A 17,868-nucleotide genomic window follows, 5' to 3' on the forward strand; every position below is an offset into this window, starting at 1 on the left:
CTGCGCGCGAGTTCAGAATTGGGTCCAAAATGAAATGAAAAATGTGATAGTTATAAAAAATTATATAAATTTACACCCGAGTTAAAAATAGCTGTAGTTTTGCGTTTTAGGTATTATTGATTTGATATGGTAGAGTCGTACATAATTTAAATTAACATACTCCTATACACGAAATAATATATATTTTTAATCTTACCACGGAACCTATTTGAGAGATCGGTATAGAAAGTACATGACCTTTTCCGTAGCATAGGTGACATACCTACCAAATTTCAAAGCTGTCTGCCCGAGGCGTATCTCGTAAACAATTTTCGATTTTCCCTCGGGAACTACTTAAAGAATCGGAATAAAAGGTAGCCTATGTTCTTTTCCATGTCAAAGGCTACATCCATGCCAAATTTGATCCAAATCCGTTCAGTAGTTTTTGCGTGATTGAGTTACAACCACACCTTCAGATTTATAATATTTGTAGGATTTAAAGTTTCTGAGATAGAACTGAAGGTATATAAGCCATACTAACGCTAGAGTGAGCGTGTAGTCACCCACGGTGACGTTGTTCAGGTTCTGCACGCATCGCTCCACTGACACGCCGTCACCCATCTGCACCATGGCGGTGCCTTCTTTCGTTTTCAGGAACTTTATCTGCAACAGATTGTGTATAGGATATGAATTCAATAAAACCAAAAAAAAAAGACATTTGACTGAGAAACAGTTTGACGGCCGATTGGCGCAGTGGGCTGCGACCCAGCTTTCTGAGTCCATGGCCGTGGGTTCGATTCCTACAACTGGAACATGTTTGCGAATGTTTTTCATTGGCTGGGTGTTTATCTGTACATTATAAGTATTTATGTATATTATTCATAAAAAAAACAGTCATCTTAGTACCCATAACACAAGCTAAGATGTGTGTATTGTCATAGTGTATTTATTTATTTATTTAAAATATTTAATAGAAGCAGGCGTCACTTTGCGGATTTCCATATTAAGCTCAATTTGCTATACTCCGCGTAGAACAGGAAAATCTGTATGATGTTACTACGTATTATGCAGAGCTAAGTCTGCATCAAGTCTCATCATTGAAGTTTAGCATCTAACGTTATACCTAGAAATATTGTCGTCCAGATCCACCAGATCCAATTCCTCATTATTAAGTTCTACAATGGTTCTTACTTGTTGAATATTAACGGTAACGTGAATTAAAACACTTAGTTTTTTTCCGTTAAGTTTTAGGTTTTAGTCCCGTTTAGTTTCAAAATTCAAAAGTCAGTTATTTCAAGTAGGCCTAATATAAACACTTTCGAAACGTTAAGTATGTCTGTTCGTAGCGACTCTGCCACCGGTTTGGAAGGCAGATTCTACTGAGACGAAGCAAAGAAAAAAGTCCGCGACAGCATATGTCTATATTTTAAAATCGACTTATGTATATATTCTACGTCTATATTAGATAAAAAGTTACTCACTCTGACGACGTTTCCGTAGAGGCAGCACAAGTTGAACAGGCGGTCGGCGTTGACTGTGGCGGGGTCCAGGCCGTAGACCATCATAACGGCGCCCTGCTGTGGAGGGGGAGCGCCCTACATACAGATTACCGCATCACTTCAGGCCTATTGGCGCAGTATGTGCGAGGGGCGTGAGAAGACTTCTCATCAGGTATTACGTGAGTTTAACATACATGAGGGTATTCGAAAATTAACGATTGAAGTTAGGACTCCAGCTTTTCCGATGGGCTCATTTCTATCCAGGCAAGCACCTCTAACCTCTCTTAGATACGTGCGTGTTAAGCAATTTAAATATATGTTGCTTCAAAGGTGAGAACATCGTGGGGAAACCTGTATATCTGATAGTACTCCGTAATGTTCTCAAAGGCGTGTGGAGTCACCGATCCGCACCGGGCTAGCGTGGTGGACTGCCGGCCTTAACCCATTCACATTGTGGCACCCGTACCCTGAAGTGGGACGATAATGGTTCAAATCAAATCAAATCAAAATTTATTTTTTCATGTAGGCCTATCACAGGCACTTATGAAGTTCATACATATATGTTTACATAGTTGTAAGGGGGTGGTGATAACTTCGTTCGCCAACTTAAACCTAAAGCTACGAGGGTTCCAAATGCGCCCTGGTCTAAGAAGAGTCCACAACAAACTTAGCCGGTTAATTTTTTTTTTGTTATCACCATCTTACAGTAAAGTTATATTAAGTTATGAAGTTAGAGCAATTCACACCCAAGCTTTTTTATCGTTCAAGTAATCCTTAACGTTAAACAGGATTTTTCTGTAAGCTTACGTTTTATATAAACTGAAATTATTTAGGGACATCTCAAAGGGTGATATCATGATACTTCTTAAACAGGGGTAACTTCACCTTTTCCCAGTTTTCGTGCTTTGGCAAATGCGCGAGTAAATCTTATCACTTTAGTCAGACGAAATGATTGGGGGTATTATTGTGTATATTGGGAATACATTCAAAATGTATGTGGATCTTCGGATAGAAGCGATGGCGGTTAGACCTCCAGCCTCCCTCTACGGAGGCTATGTACGCTTCTTCTTTACATATTACTTGCTTTACAATGGTAAATGAAAACGTCGTCCACTAATCCGCACTAGACTAACGTGGTGGACTAACACCCTGTGGCGTGCACAGAGGGTAAGCACAAGATATGTAGATGATATAAAATGAAGAAAATCTCCAGTCCGAGTTATAAAAAACTTAAGGATTAGCATTGTAAGAGTTATTAAAAGGCTACCCTTAAGTATTTATAACTTCTAATTCTTATTTTATATCATCTGCATACCCTGTGCATACCCTCTGTGCACGCCACTGCGTAACGCCTAAACTTTTCTTACTCTGGGAGGAGACGCGTGCTGGTGATAACGATAATGATTATCAACAATATTAATGGAAATGAATGAAAAAATGTTAGTGTAATTGGATAAAAGCCTCAGCGTAAATTGAAATGAATAAAAAAAAGGTTAGTGTAATTGTATAAAAGCCTCAGCGTAAATTCAAATGAATGAAAAACTGTTAGTGTAATTGGATAAAAGCCTCAGCGTAAATTCAAATGAATGAAAAAATGTAAGTATAATTGGATAAAAGCCTTAGCGTAAATTCAAATGAATGAAAAAATGTTAGTGTAATTGGCTAAAAGCCTCAGTATAAATTCAAATTAATTTGAACAGATTTCAGAAAGATGCCAGGGAATATATCTCACGTGAGCGTAAACTGGCTATAAGATGTTTCTTGTACACCAAAACTATTATCACCTATTGTAATTTTTAACAACGATCAGAAGACATTAGACAGAGTAACGGGCTCACTGTTGGAGCACAAGAAAAAAGTCAGCGTGTACGGCTATTTTTTTTTTTTTTTACGCGATTTAACTCTAACTATTTAACTCGCTTTGACGGGAAACCTGCATGCCTGAGAGTCGTCCATAATGTTAAACAAAGGCGTGTGAAGTACTACGTCCTCAACCATTCTCATTGTGGGAGAGCCATGCCTTGCATGCAGTGGCGTGCACAGGGTCTTCGGCCAGGGTATGCAAAAAGCAGATATATAGCTTAAAATAGGAATATTCCCCTCCAATACAAGCTATATAAAATAATTTTGGTATGCAGTGCTTTTGTGCATGTATGAAATGCACGCCACTGCCTGTATGGGGCCGGTAACGGGTCGATGATGATAATAAAAAATGTTAAATAAAAAACAAAAAAAAAAAACAAAAAAATAAGGGTGTAGATACATTACTCACTTGCGAATCTATTCTAGAATCAAATACCTGATTCTGTGGCGGCATGGGGTGGTGCATTGGTGGCGGTGGTACAAACCCCTCGCCGCCGTACCCCTCCGGGCCGTAGCCGCGACCGTCACGCTGTAAAACAGTTACATCAAAATCATCTACCGTTTCCATCTTTTTTCATTTTAATTATTTGTTGTTTATTTAGATGGGGTATATATTCATATGGCGTTTACATGAAAACCGAAATATTACATCACAGGGTTTAGGCTTTACATTATTAAGTGTCTATTAGACTTATCTACGACGACGACGACCTCGCTGACGCAACGGTGAGCACTGTGATTTAAGTGGGAAGTCCCGAGTTCAATTCCCGCCAGGGGCAATTTGGGAATTTATAATTTCTGAATTTTCTCTAGTCTGGTCAGGTGGGAGGCTTCGGCAATGTCTAGTTACCACCATTTTGACAAAGACGTGCCGCTAAGCGAACTGTCGTACTCCCTAACATGTTAGCCCGCTACCATCTTAGACTGCATCATCACTTACCACCAGGTGAGATTGCAGTGAAGGGCTCACTTGTAGTGGAATAAAAAAAAAAAAACACTGAAACCGTAACGAGTAGCCCACTGCCATAGTTTTCACTGAAAGAAATCAGATACAGCCCTAACATCGCATGCAAAATTAAAATCAAGTGTCTTCTGTCACTTTATTATGTACGCGTCGCGTAGCGTAGGTACCAGGCGGGTAACAGAAGCAGGGAGACAGCATAAAATGAATTAACTATCCCCCGAAACGAGTTATATATTTTTTTAGGGTAGGCAGTGCTTTTCTGCTTATATGAAGTGCATGCCACAGACGATTAACTATTGAAAAGAGACCACTCACCGGATGGTGCGGCGGGGGTGGCCCATGTCTGTCTTTCATCATACCAGGAGGCGGAGGCCCTCCGCTGCCGAAGTCCATATCTGGAATGAACAAAACAGATTGGACACATTAACTTTGATAATATGAGTGTAGACGCAAGGAATATCAGGATAAACACAACAAAATATGATTGAAGACACAAAAAAACATGGGGGTAGACACAATAAAATATGAAGACAGACACATAATAATATAACAATTATCTGTAACTAACGCTGTGTTTTTAATAACGATAGTAGACCCGTTTATATAAAAAAAGAACGAAACAATTTGCTAACTTCATATGAGGGTAGACGCTCTGAAATAATATGAGGGTCAATACATATACAATGTATTAATTTAATTTATACACAATTTACATCAGGGTTACTATGAAATTTTTGAATTCCATAGTTACCGTTAGCGGGACAGACGGCTTTATATCTTACAAGATAATATTTATTTTTATCATATTGTAAAATTTTTATGTACGAAAAGAGCAACTTATCAGTTTTCGGCGGCTGTTTCTTAGTAGAATCTGTAGTGTATTACCGAAGTAATTATAATTTGAAGTAACTATTTTGCGTTATTTATTTCAAATGTTTTAATTTTTTTTAAATAAAAAAAAATTTAGCATTTAGCACCGCTTCAGATAACTCGTCGGAATTTAAACTTTTCTTGAGTGTTTACCCCCAATGAATGAAATGTAATTCAAAGCCTTGGCATTAATATTAACGTATTCAAATCAAAATGGCCTCAAATACCATTAAACCGACATGGGGCAAATCGGCCAATTACATTTACATAAACGCCCCTAAAGGGAATCAATATCAGTAAAGACAGTCCAGATTCTGCGTCTTACATTCTAAGCGTCACACGTATCTTAACCACAATTTGTGTCGTTAAACTCAATGACAGTAAAAAGGTATCAAACGTTTACGTAAAAAAAACACGTCACTTTAAATTCCATATAAAATCAAATCCTTTTTCATTCAGCGTAGGTATTAATTAAGTCGTTTATCGAGTACTTACAGCGTGTCTTGACGTTTCGTATTTCTGTTTAATGTTATCTACTCATTTGTTTGACGAGAAAAAGACCGATAGGTGACCGAAGGGTCTTACTTACTTGTAAACTTGACAGTTTAAGTCAGTATGGTTTCTTTTTTTTATCGTTTCTGCTTCTGTTTTTGTTTAGAAAAGTTCTGTTTTTAATAAACAAACCTTCTTTTAATAATTTTGTTCTGTCTCGTAACGTGAAATAACTGGTACAAAAAAAATAAACCGGTTTTTCAGCTGTGCGTATAGTTTTTTTTTCTTAATTGCACAACACAAAAAAATGGATTACAAAAGGTGGACTTAAAGTTAAGAACTTTCTAACAGCCAAGATTCGGACGCGCGAGAAGAAAGCATTTGAAACCGCAGAACTCAAGCTGAGACTGATAACAAAATTCCGAAATCTTCAAAAGTACACACTTAAATACTAGTAAGATGGATATGCAAGTAGCCTACACACGCATGCAGGGGAATTTGAGGTTTCCAAATGAAAGTCTGTATTTGGTTTATCTGGTTTATTGTGTCTAATGTTAAACATATTATGTAAAAGTACAATATATAATGCGTTTGTATAGAAATGTCCAACTATGTTAAGTGATTATTAGGTCGTTTATTCTAATTTAGCAAAGATATATCATTCGAAATGTTAATATGTTTTGATAATTGGATATTTCTAATAGAATAGAGTTTATAATGCTTAAGTAACAATAGTGTTGGTAAAATGTACTTTTTAAGGTCTATTCAGATATATCAGGGTCCAAGAGCATACTAGATGGAAAAATAATTTGTAGGTTCATAAAGATGATTTATCCATCTAGTAGAGCTGGGTGACCTTAAACGTATAGCGTAAATAAATCAAATTAGATTATGTGTTGCAAATTGGAAAGTTAAATAAATAAAGGTATAAAGAACATTATGTGACGTATCAAATGGATGGGCTTATGGTACGCTAAATTAAGGTATAGTCATTTCAAATTACAAGATAATACCCGAATTTTCAGATTGCTCTGATAAATGTGATCACAGATGACTGGTATTGCGACTCTAGCGCTTGTCAAGGTGTTCATGGTCTATACCCCGGAATTCCTGACTCTTGATATGTCTGAAGATACCCTTAGTTGATATTAATGTAGCTACAATTTCACATGTCTCAGATTTGGTTTGTAAAATATATATTTCTATGCTTAGTATATATATATACAGTATGTATAGTACAACTGACTGTATGTAACAATAAAGTAATAAGGTATGTCATAGGAAGGTACAGTTTATACAATAAATCGATTTAACTACAGGGTTAGAACTGACAACACAAATCGACGTATAGTATTGGACAAGATATACAGGGTGTTCGTTAATAAGTAGTCATACCTCCAAAGAGTATACTCAGTCCAATGCTTTACATCTATCGACATATACAAACACACTTAAACCTAAGGTTATACAATTACTCACTAGCATTGCATCTATTTACCGGCTCCTATAATATTATAATAGTAAAACTGGGATTTTATCATAAAGATGACATCCCTGCCGAGTGAATGCGAGTCGCGGGGAGCCGCTGGATACAAGAGGCTCAGAATCGTGGAGTTAGGAACGCCCTACAATAAAGACCAATATCCAGCAGTGGACGTCAATTGGTTGAATTCATGAACCGGGATTTGGGTTTCGTATTATAAAGAGAAGAATTAAGAGAACAATCGAAAAAAGCAAAGAAGGAATTAAGAAATGAGGAAAAGAATGAAGGATAGACGGTAAAGATTCTATGATCAAAAGAAAACTGAGGACGAAAGAAGAGTTTGTTATTAATAAGAATAAGTTCAAGATTTTGATTTGATTAAATGAAATAAGTTAAAACAATTATAATTAGAAGAGAGTAGAAATAAGAACACAAGATGCATGAGTTGAAAATGGAGATATTAAGAGAAAAGAAAATCATAAATTGATTGCACTTAATAAAAGGGAAGGTAAAAATGACTAGTTGCATCAAGAAAGGCACGTTTTACAGCAATCCAAATCTACGGATTTAGTTTAGGTTAAGACTTCGAAACCTTTTACTTAGAATTTTATCAAACACACATAAGATTCTTGTAAATTAGACATTGTATTGGATCTAACGGATATTATAGGAACTGGTAAAAACTTCAAAACGTAAATACATGAACGGCAGCCGGGATTGGTAGCAGTCTCATACAATGCACAACCCTCCATACAAACATACAAACCGTTCTGGGCATGTTCGCAGGAATGCTGACTGTGTTGGCTGCAAGAGTCTTCGCTGGCGGGTCTGGGCTGTTGCGTTGCCACTGTTGCTGCATCTGGCAAGAGTCCATCATGGTTAAGCCCAAAATGTAATCCTAGTTACGTCCAATTCCCTTCCCCGATGCCGTCGAGCCGTGGGGCTCAACTCCTAGCGAGGTTTCGCTCCCCATCCCCCGTTGTCGTTGACTCTGATAAAACCGTTAAGCCGGTTAAGCTACGATCCTTCCGAAATATCGATCACGCCTCAGACAAGTAATTTTTCTGTTTGTAGTTTGTACCGTTAAATTCAAATCCAAAATTTCTTTATTCATGTAGGCCTGACACAGGCTTTTATGAACCGTTCATACATGTATGTTTACATTATTGAAAGGTGATAACCACATTCGCCATCTTAAGCCGAAAGTGTTTCAAAAGAGCCCTTAACAAACTAAGCAGGGTAATTTATTTTTGTTATCACTATGTCACAGTCAATTAATATGAAGTTAGAACAATCTACCGGCAGCCATCGACCTGCTTTGCCCGTCGACGTTGCTTGCGGTTCTTTACGATTGTATTCTGCATATCGTCTACGAAAAGTGCAGAAGTCATTTTTGGCATTGAATATATACTTTTATAATATGATTCCCAAGGTAATTCTTAAACCTACTAATGCATAAATTAAATTAAAAAATGTGTCAAAATACCTTTATTTTTTTTAATCATTTTTAATTTTATTTTACTGACATCCAGCCCCAAAGTAACCGTAGCTTGTGTTATGGGTACTAAGATGACTGATGAATATTTTTATGAATAATAAACATAAATACTTTTACAACAGATAAACACCCAGACACTGAAAAACATTCATGTTCATCACACAAACATTGTCCAGGTGTGAAAATCGAACCCACAGCCATGTGTCGGAAAGCAGGGTCGCTGCCGACTGCGCCAATCGGCCAAAGAACCTATTCCTTATTACATACTGGCGCGAATAATCAAAGAACGTGGCCATTCACGTATTGTGAGTGCTTTGAAATTATCTCGGTGACCCGCGTATGCTTTCAAATAATTAACTGAGTCTAGGCCTATACTGTGAAGGTTCCATTATGATTTACCGCAGTTGCGGTATCGCGCAGATCGCAAACAATCGCAATAGTGCTGTTTAAGTAGTAGTACAGATTTGAGACTAAGCTCGTCCGGGGAAGTACTTATTAGTCGTGCACTCTTGGCAGAGTGGTCGTGGCTGGTGAGATGAATTTCATGGTGCTAGGCATAATTAGATTGCACGGCTTCCCGCGTGAGTCGTCTGGGTCAGCGATTCCACCGTATCTGTCCAACGAGTAGGTGACCGCCCTCTTGCCCTTTTTCCTTGAACCTGTCCTTGCACCACCAATCGTTCAATCGACCCCTCATTCCTTGAGATGTGGCCAAAAAACTTGAATATGCGTAACTGCACCGTAGACGAGAGTCGTTCCTTGATATTCAGTTATTTTAAAATGGAATTGTTAGGGGAAGTACTACCGCCTTGCATGTCTGCCACCAGCACGTTCAGCTTCTGACTGGAACGGTTATCGGTGTAACTACAGGCGCATGAGGCTTAACACCTACAACGAGGAAAATATTAAAATATTCCTACAGGCGCAGCAACGCCTGCAGGCGGCTATCGCGCCCGCAGTCCGCGCCACCAAGCGGCTGGCGCTCACCGACCGCGCCGCCGTACCTGTCTGGCGCGCGGCCAACAGCGATGTAAAACAGAGACAGAGAGCTCGCCTCTATCCCACTATACACTCCATGGCGCAACAGTGAACGCTGTGAATTTAAGACCAGCATTTTCGGTATGCCCATAAGTGAACAGTTAGACGGCCTATATTTATTATAGATATTAATTTTAGTTTGTAATTATTATTTCCCTACAAAAATATATTTTTCGTTGGTTTATTAATAAAGAATATTCATTTATTTATTTATTTATTTATTTAAACATCTTTATTGCGTAATAAAGGAGAAATAACAAATATAGTTAAACAAAAAATTAAAAGCAAAAGGCGACCTTATCACTAAAAGTGATCTCTGCCAGGTAACCTTACCGATAGTACACAACAAAACATGAGAGACGGGAAATCGCAATTAAAATAAACAATACATAAATTTACTCACTTAAGTACATACTACTAATAACTAATATAATAAATTATTAAAAGAGATAAATAAAATAAGATATAAATAAATATATATATATATATATATATATATATATATTAACAAGTATTTATATATATTTACTATAGATACATAAGTACACATATACGAACAACAAAATTATAATGACAAATAGTGATGTCTAACACGGCTTTTGAAAATAGCTAGGGATTTAGAGCGACGAATATCGTCAGGGAGTGCATTCCACAGCGTTGCAGCTTTTATTGTGAAGGATTCCGAGTAACTTTGAGACTTACATTTCATCATTCGGAGAATATTCTCCCTAGCAGAACGCTGAGATCCTTGAGACGGACACGGGCAAAGGAAATGAAAGCGTTGTTTAAGGTAGGGTGGTGTCCAAGGATGAAAAAGAGTAGAATACAGGATTGAAAGGACATGCAGATTACGCCGATGCCTAATAGGAAGCCACTTCAATTTTTTGCGATACTCAGAGATGTGATCATATTTCCTAAGACCAAATATGAATCTTATGCATAAGTTTTGTAGTCGCTCCAGCTTATCCAGAAGGTCCTCAGTCAAGTCTAAATAACAGGCATCGGCATAATCTAAAATAGGAAGAAGAAGGGTATTGGCTAATAAAATCTTAGTCTTGATAGGCAAGAGATTTTTCCATATTTTTAAGGACCCAAAGGCACTAAAAACTTTCTGGCTTACATGGGCTACTTGCGGCCTCCAAGATAAACTGCTGTCCATGAGAATGCCTAGGTTTTTCACAGTTTTGCTATAAGGCAGCAGAGACCCATCAAAAGTGACTTGCGGAATACCAGAAAAATTCACTTTCGCAATTTGCCTAGAATTACCCAAAATAATTGACTGAGACTTGCTGGCATTAACCAATAACCCATGAGATCTGCTCCAGTCACAGATAGCACTAAGGTCAGCGTTGAGTCTATTTACAGCCTCAGGAATATCAGAAACCAGAGCAGACACATATATTTGAAAATCATCCGCATAAAGATGATAAGGTAAAGAAAGGAGATCAGTCATGGTATTTATGAAAATCGAGAATAGAAGAGGAGATAGTACACCACCCTGTGGAACACCAGCAAGGAGGCGGCAGTAAGAAGAGAATTTATCTTTGACTCTGATACATTGCGTACGATCATGTAAATAGGAATGGAACCATCTAACTACAGGTGAAGAAATATTAATGGAATCTAGTATGGCCAAGAGAATCTCAAAATCCACAGTGTTGAATGCATTGGAGAAATCAAGCAAAGCCAAAATGGTCACCTGCTTATTATCAATACCTAAACGAATCACAGACATTGGTTAAAGCCGTGACAGTGCTGTGCCCACGACGAAAGCCAGATTGAAAAGTGCTAAGGATATTATTTTTAGAAAGAAATAAAGATAATTGAGAATTAACAATACGTTCCAGGACTTTAGATAAGAATGGAAGAATAGAAATAGGTCGGAAATGAGAAAACAAAGACGGGTTAGAATTTTTAGGAATAGGTATGACCTCAGCTATACGCCAGGCACTAGGAAAGGTACTAGATGAGAGAGATAGATTAAATAAGTAGCACAGAACGTGTAAGATGTAATCTAAACTTAACAATATCATCTTACGGCTGATACCGTCATTTCCCAAAGCATCTGATTTAACTGCATTTATGTGCTTTATTATTTCGCCAGGACTGACCACGCTAAATTGGAACAATGGAAAATGAGGCTTTGAACGCGAGCTTATCGAAGCCAGAGTTTCAGTTTTGCGACTAATACTAGTTGTCACATTACTGAAATGACGATTCAAAGCATCTATATCCACACTATCAGGAACACTTTTTTGCCGGCGACCAATGCCCAAAGTTTCCAAAAATTTCCACACCTTAAGGGTACTCTTTCCATCAACTGAAGAGTGGATATAATTGCGCTGAGCGTCTCTGCACATCTTGTTACACCGATTCCGCAGCCGCTTATACTTAAGCAAGTTGGCATCAGAGGGTTGGATCTTATACCTTGATTTCGCCGCGTTACGCTTAGACATGGCAAGCTTTATATCATGAGTAAGCCACGGTGCAGGCAGATGCTTTAGTTTAATCGGTCGAAAAGGTGCATGGGTATCAAAGAGTTCAATAAGAAGAGAATTGAAAATAGAGATCTTTTCATCCAGCGAAGGAGCATTGAAAACTACGTCCCAATCTATGCAATTTAGATCCCGCAAGAAATGATCATTGCTAAACTTGTGAAAACTACGACGCATGACTGTTGTTGGCTTGAGCTTAGGCGGGCGCACATTATAGGATAGGTATACCAAATCGTGGTAAGAAAAGGCTTCCGCAGAAAGCTGGCCAAAAGAACTAACATACGCCGATGCAGAGACAATCATCCAATCCAGCTGTGAAGGCGAGCAGTTCGGAAAGAAATGTGTGGGACTCGTTGGAAGCAAAGACAAATTTGTGCTATTTATTATATTTTTTAGCTTATGGGCCCGCGAATCATCTTTAACGAGGCAAGTATTAAAATCACCCATAATTATTATATGATCTGCATGTGGCACATAAGTCTCTAGTAGAGTTTCCAATTCGTGAAAGTAATCTATTCGATGCGATGGACTGTAAAATACACCTAAGAGCACTTTTAAATTACCAAACAGTAGTTCTAAAAATAAATGTTCCGAAGATTCAGCATAAGTTGACGATGACTTATTTAAAATGGAAAATGGAATGTGGCTGCGTAGGTAGATCGCAACTCCCCCACCACCTTTACCCACACGGTCATTTCGAATTAGATGGAAGCCAGGAAGAGAATAAGAGGTGGAGGGAAGGCACGGCTTTAAAAAAGACTCTGAAACTAGAATAGCATGGACGTTCCTAACATCAAAAGAGGTTAAAAGATCTGGGAAGTGTGCAGGAATACTCTGCGCATTTATGTGAACTACGTTGAAATTCTTAGGATACCCCGCAAAAGCGGACTCAAGGCGTGTATTTAAAGGTAACGAAGTGCTATGGAAGCTCCCATCAGAGGAACAAACAGGAGAAAAGAAGGTTACCTCATCAGAGCTATCACTACTGTCACTACAAGAAATATCATCCCCAATATTCATAATACAATTAAAATAATAATATTATAAAATACGATAAAAATAATAATAATAAAAAAATATATATATATATATTATAATTTAAAACGTGCTAAACATATTGCCTGCCGACAGTGTAAATTCCTAAGGTTTAAACTTAAGAAAAAACAATCATCAAAAGAAAACAACTTAATTGACATAGAAATAAAGATCTAACCTAATTACAAAACATGAAGTTCTTGTCTATCATTAACACAATTCACTAAAATATGACAAAAACATCATATAAAACAATGAGTATACAAGCATTGAAAGCCAAACGTCAACAATACCGCAATGCAGGCTCGCTGGCGACGCGTCACAAAGAGGATACAAACACGAGTGCAAAGTCACTGGCAAAGAAGGTATTATAACCACAGACCAGTTAATTAATATAAACATATTCTAGTTCAGTGCCTTAGCCAAAGAGAATACAGCCATATTGTTATAACTATTACAACAAAAAGCAAGAACCCAGTGCTGTACAACATGAGTATTCTGAACTTTCATAACAACAACAATGCAATAAGTTGACGTTTGACAACTAAAATTATAAATTTAAAAGCAGGTACAAATAAAATTAAAAGTATACACCCAAATCAGAGTGAATTATACTAACACAAAATTCAATATAAGAAACAAAAGTATACTTAAAGTTATAAAATAGAGAGGGAAAGAATATATATAAAGTTAGTTATGGATAACTGGTAATTACTAAATGACAACAAATCATCAAAAAACTACTCTTAACTGCACATCAGCGCTATTTCTTCACCACTCTTCTTGATCTAGAAATTTGAGAGGGACCAGCGTGCGGCTTAGAAGCAACTGTAGCAGGTCCAGCTAGAACACTGGAGGCTGCTTCTCTACCACATCCCGAAGAAATAGCAGTTAACTGAGCCTTCGTAGTGATAGAATGTCGCTTACCATCAGATCCAATCACAATTATCCGACCATTTTTTGTCCAAGACTTTGATAGGCCCAGCTGTAGTCTGGCTGCCACGAAAGCTTCATGCCGGATCTTGGTCAAGAACTCTCCCAAAGTAATCCCGGTGCCTTTAAAGTTTTTTTTAGAAAACCAGATCTTGTTTCTAACGGACTGGTCACAGAGTTTTACAAGCAGTGCTCTTGGTTTGTCACCACCAGTCTGCCCTATTCGATGGCACCGACTAATCGCTGCCACAGAAAGCTCATGCATTTGAAGATGATCTTTCAAGATTTTTACAACAGTGGCAGGCACATCTTCCTTGGCAGTTTCAGGGACACCATGAAACAGAAGAATTTTCCTACGGCTTCTTGTTTCCTGCTCATCCATCTGCTGACTTAGAAGTTCTAGCTGCCCCTGAAGACTGTTCAAAGCGGTCATGACAAAGTTTCGGAACGAGCTAAACTGTGAAGCTATATTTGAGGTGGGACTGGTTGCCGGGATAGCAGACTGCAGATTTTGTTGGAATTCAGCCATAGTTTTGTGAAAATGTAGAGACAGATCATCCACAGATTTCTTAATAGATTCCATTGTTGACTAGCTGTTTTGTGTGTTTGTTGTTGGTAGTAGTTTAAGTTCAAGTGTTATCTACAGTTATATTGTATGGATTTACCTTTATGGGACACTGTTGGCAGGTATGAAGATATTAATGCATTATTAATTGTTTAAAGGTCATTAATTCAATTATAAATTAAATTTTTAAGAGAGATACACTAAAAAAACGTGTTTCTTATTATGCAACTGTTATTCATATCAAATTTGAAAAAAAAAAAGCTAAAATAGAAAAAAATTATCAATAACCCTTATAAAGGGGTGAAAGCACTGAAGCTGAAATACAAGGTTCTTAGTTTAGCTTTAGAAGCTAGTAGTAATTAATTAAGGTGTCATGGATATCCCATCCTATAAAATAAGAAACTTGTTACTATATTGTTTGGACTTAAGATTTTTTGGTAATAAACGTTATTATTACTATCGAAATTTACTTTTACGCCCGTGTTCAAGATAATTATATATAGTGGGCCAAAACAACATTAATATACTTACTTAGATAGATAGAGGTTAATACACTTAGATAAACATTTCGTAAATACATATTTGCACCGGGCGGAGCATTACACCCCGGCAGGGAAGACCAGACGGTCGGGGGTCAGGGCGACAGGTAAAGGTAAGGAAAGCGGTATTATTATTATACTTCTAACGGTTCCAGCTGGATTTGTAAAAAACTGAAATAAACGCGACGAAGAACGCAGACGACAGCTAGTCAGTATGTACTATCAAAAAATTCAATGTCTACTAAGCTGAACTGTACGCTTGCTATTCTGTGGTGTTGGTATATCGGAGCGAATGTGGACCATATTGAAATTGGCGGTCCATTGCATTAATGTAATACATTGCCTATTAATATTATGATAACACTGAAAGCATGTTATTTGTTTATATAAGCGGGTTCTAGAAAAAAGACCCACCCGGGTGGCTACAAAACGGTATGGCGGGTCAATATAGAGTTAATGAATTATTGCGAATCTAACAAAACATAGGTATGGATCGTGGTCACGACGGGACCATGCAACTGGGTCGAAATATCGGCAAATCCAAAATATTATCGTGGTATGTACCCATTGAAATATATTTAAGAAATGTTGTTTAACCAAGAAAATCTTAGTTTAAAATCTTTAATGACGATTGTTACGATGGAGATATTAATTTCATAAAGATTAAACGACATCAAAAACATACATATGTTATATTCATCGTTACGCTGACTTATTAAGAAATTGTTTTAATTCAGTGATGAAAAGCTTTCAACAAACCGCCACAATTCAGAAATATGACCAGAGTTTCAGAACCAAACAACGTTATAAAACTGTACACGCACAGTTTGCATGCATTTCCGCCTTCGAAACCAGTACGAGTGACGGCTTGATGGAATAGTTAATCGATTTCCAGTCCTACAGTTGCGAGTTCCGACAAAGCAATGTTTTTATTATTTGCGCGGATCATCAGTTTTTTATTTTTTTTTATATAGTGACTAGCTGTTGCCCATGACTTCGTCCGCGTTTTCAAATCAGGTTTTTAAGTTGTGTAATGTTACAACAAATTTATAAAGTGGGTATATAATTAAACTTTAGATAAATATGAATTAATAATTGCCAGATATTTTATTAAATTGATGAGGATTTTTACAAATACGCTTATAATTATTATTTAATGAATAGATAGTTTCAAGAAACAATTAAAATTATATTTGATTATCAATGTTCATGACATTGAGTTGGTGGGTATTTTGATATAAATACGACTGCATTATCGATATTCGATACACTTCAGTCCTACATGCACTCGAACGATGCAAAGATACCTGCTAGTGTCTTAGTTGTTTATCAGTATTCTTGTTAAAATAATCGGGTGTAGTTTTCTAGTTTTGTTTAGGTTTCTCGTATGATACCTACATGCAAAAGTGTGTGTTTGTTTGTTCCTTACTTCAAGCCCTAAAATAAGCAATCAATCAACTTGATTTTTAGCATAGAGTTAGGTAAATGGACGGAGAGTAACCTAGGCTAAAATATACTAAATTAATATTACTTATTATCTATAAATTATATTTAGTAAATAACCGTCATAAAAGCGGACGACGAACGCGGGCAACAACTAGTATGATAATGAACATATGAAAATATTTAAAGTCACTAGGCATAGGTGTTTAAAATTGCTGTTATCTTGCACAATAAAGAAGACTATTATTTGTATGGGATTATTTAAGTAGGGAATTATAGTATGCTAAAGTATATATTAGTTTATTTATTTCTTATATTCTACCCATATTGAGGGAGTCGTGAAGAAATATGCAATCCGCAATTTTCTGGCGGCGGCCATCTTGGACCGATTTTTATCACACATAGCTAAGTACACTCTCCACTAATTCACCTTACAACAAAATCGGTTCATTCGTCACACACAGTAAGACAGACGGACGAACACAAACGCACACATACACACACAAACAAACATACACAGCCACGTAAAGCTTATAAGAACACACCGTCGTTTTTGTTTCGGCGGTTAAAAATAAATCCTATCAAAACAACTAGCGCTTTTCGACTTATAAATCAAAACTGGCAATAAATTCCGATGCGATACATCCAGTGTTGCCAGCGTTAAATAATTCATATGACTGCAGCACTCGGTGCTGCCGACGGACGCGGCCGGATTTGACAATTCATAGTTCGAGAGCCGGTGAACTGTTTTTTTTTAATCAACTTAACTATAATCCTAAAGTGGTTATAGTCTAGCGCTTTACAGAAAAGACTTACTAAAGCATACTCTATATTATATACTACTTCTCTATGGTTGAACTTTTAGCAATCAGAAGAAGAATAATGAAAAAAGATGATTGGACAGAACTTCAAACTGATATTTTACAGGAAAAACGAGGACTCTGACCTCGGCTCGACTCTACGTTTCGGACTTGTTGGTGAACTTTAGGACTACTTGCTAAGTCAGAACGACCCCAAGACTGTGGTAACGACCAACGTCCGGGTGACGTCAGAAATCGGGGTCCTCGTCTACCCCGGCGAAGACTATGTGAAGGCATTGCGTGTATTTTACCTAAATGGGAAAAATTGTCGGTAGCTATTTGATCGTCAGGGTCCCCAGGGACGCGTTTTGG

At 37.3% G+C, this 17,868-nt stretch overlaps 2 protein-coding genes across 6 annotated transcripts in view; both read right to left on the minus strand.

Annotated features, from left to right (window-relative positions):
• Positions 1-17,868, minus strand: part of LOC120634789 (heterogeneous nuclear ribonucleoprotein L) — a 442,186-nt gene that overhangs the window by 11,625 nt on the left and 412,693 nt on the right. Inside the window, exons 7-11 of one of the 5 annotated variants that reach the window (XM_039905592.1) lie at positions 7,917-8,009; positions 4,621-4,700; positions 3,778-3,870; positions 1,461-1,556; positions 521-642 (exon numbers count right to left, since the gene is read on the minus strand). In XM_039905592.1, coding sequence (XP_039761526.1) covers positions 521-642; positions 1,461-1,556; positions 3,778-3,870; positions 4,621-4,700; positions 7,917-8,009 — 484 coding nt within the window. Of the gene's footprint in view, positions 1-520; positions 643-1,460; positions 1,575-3,750; positions 3,871-4,620; positions 4,701-7,916; positions 8,010-17,868 lie in introns of all 5 variants that reach the window. The other 4 variants (XM_039905591.1, XM_039905590.1, XM_039905589.1 and 1 more) reach the window with 4 other exon arrangements.
• On the minus strand, positions 13,900-14,888 carry LOC120634791. The gene has a single exon (XM_039905594.1). It carries the CDS (start codon positions 14,730-14,732, stop codon positions 13,980-13,982), a length of 753 nt encoding a protein of 250 aa, XP_039761528.1. The 5' UTR covers positions 14,733-14,888; the 3' UTR covers positions 13,900-13,979.

This window comes from Pararge aegeria, chromosome 25 (assembly GCF_905163445.1).
Source record: "Pararge aegeria chromosome 25, ilParAegt1.1, whole genome shotgun sequence".
Classification (NCBI taxonomy): domain Eukaryota; kingdom Metazoa; phylum Arthropoda; class Insecta; order Lepidoptera; family Nymphalidae; genus Pararge; species Pararge aegeria.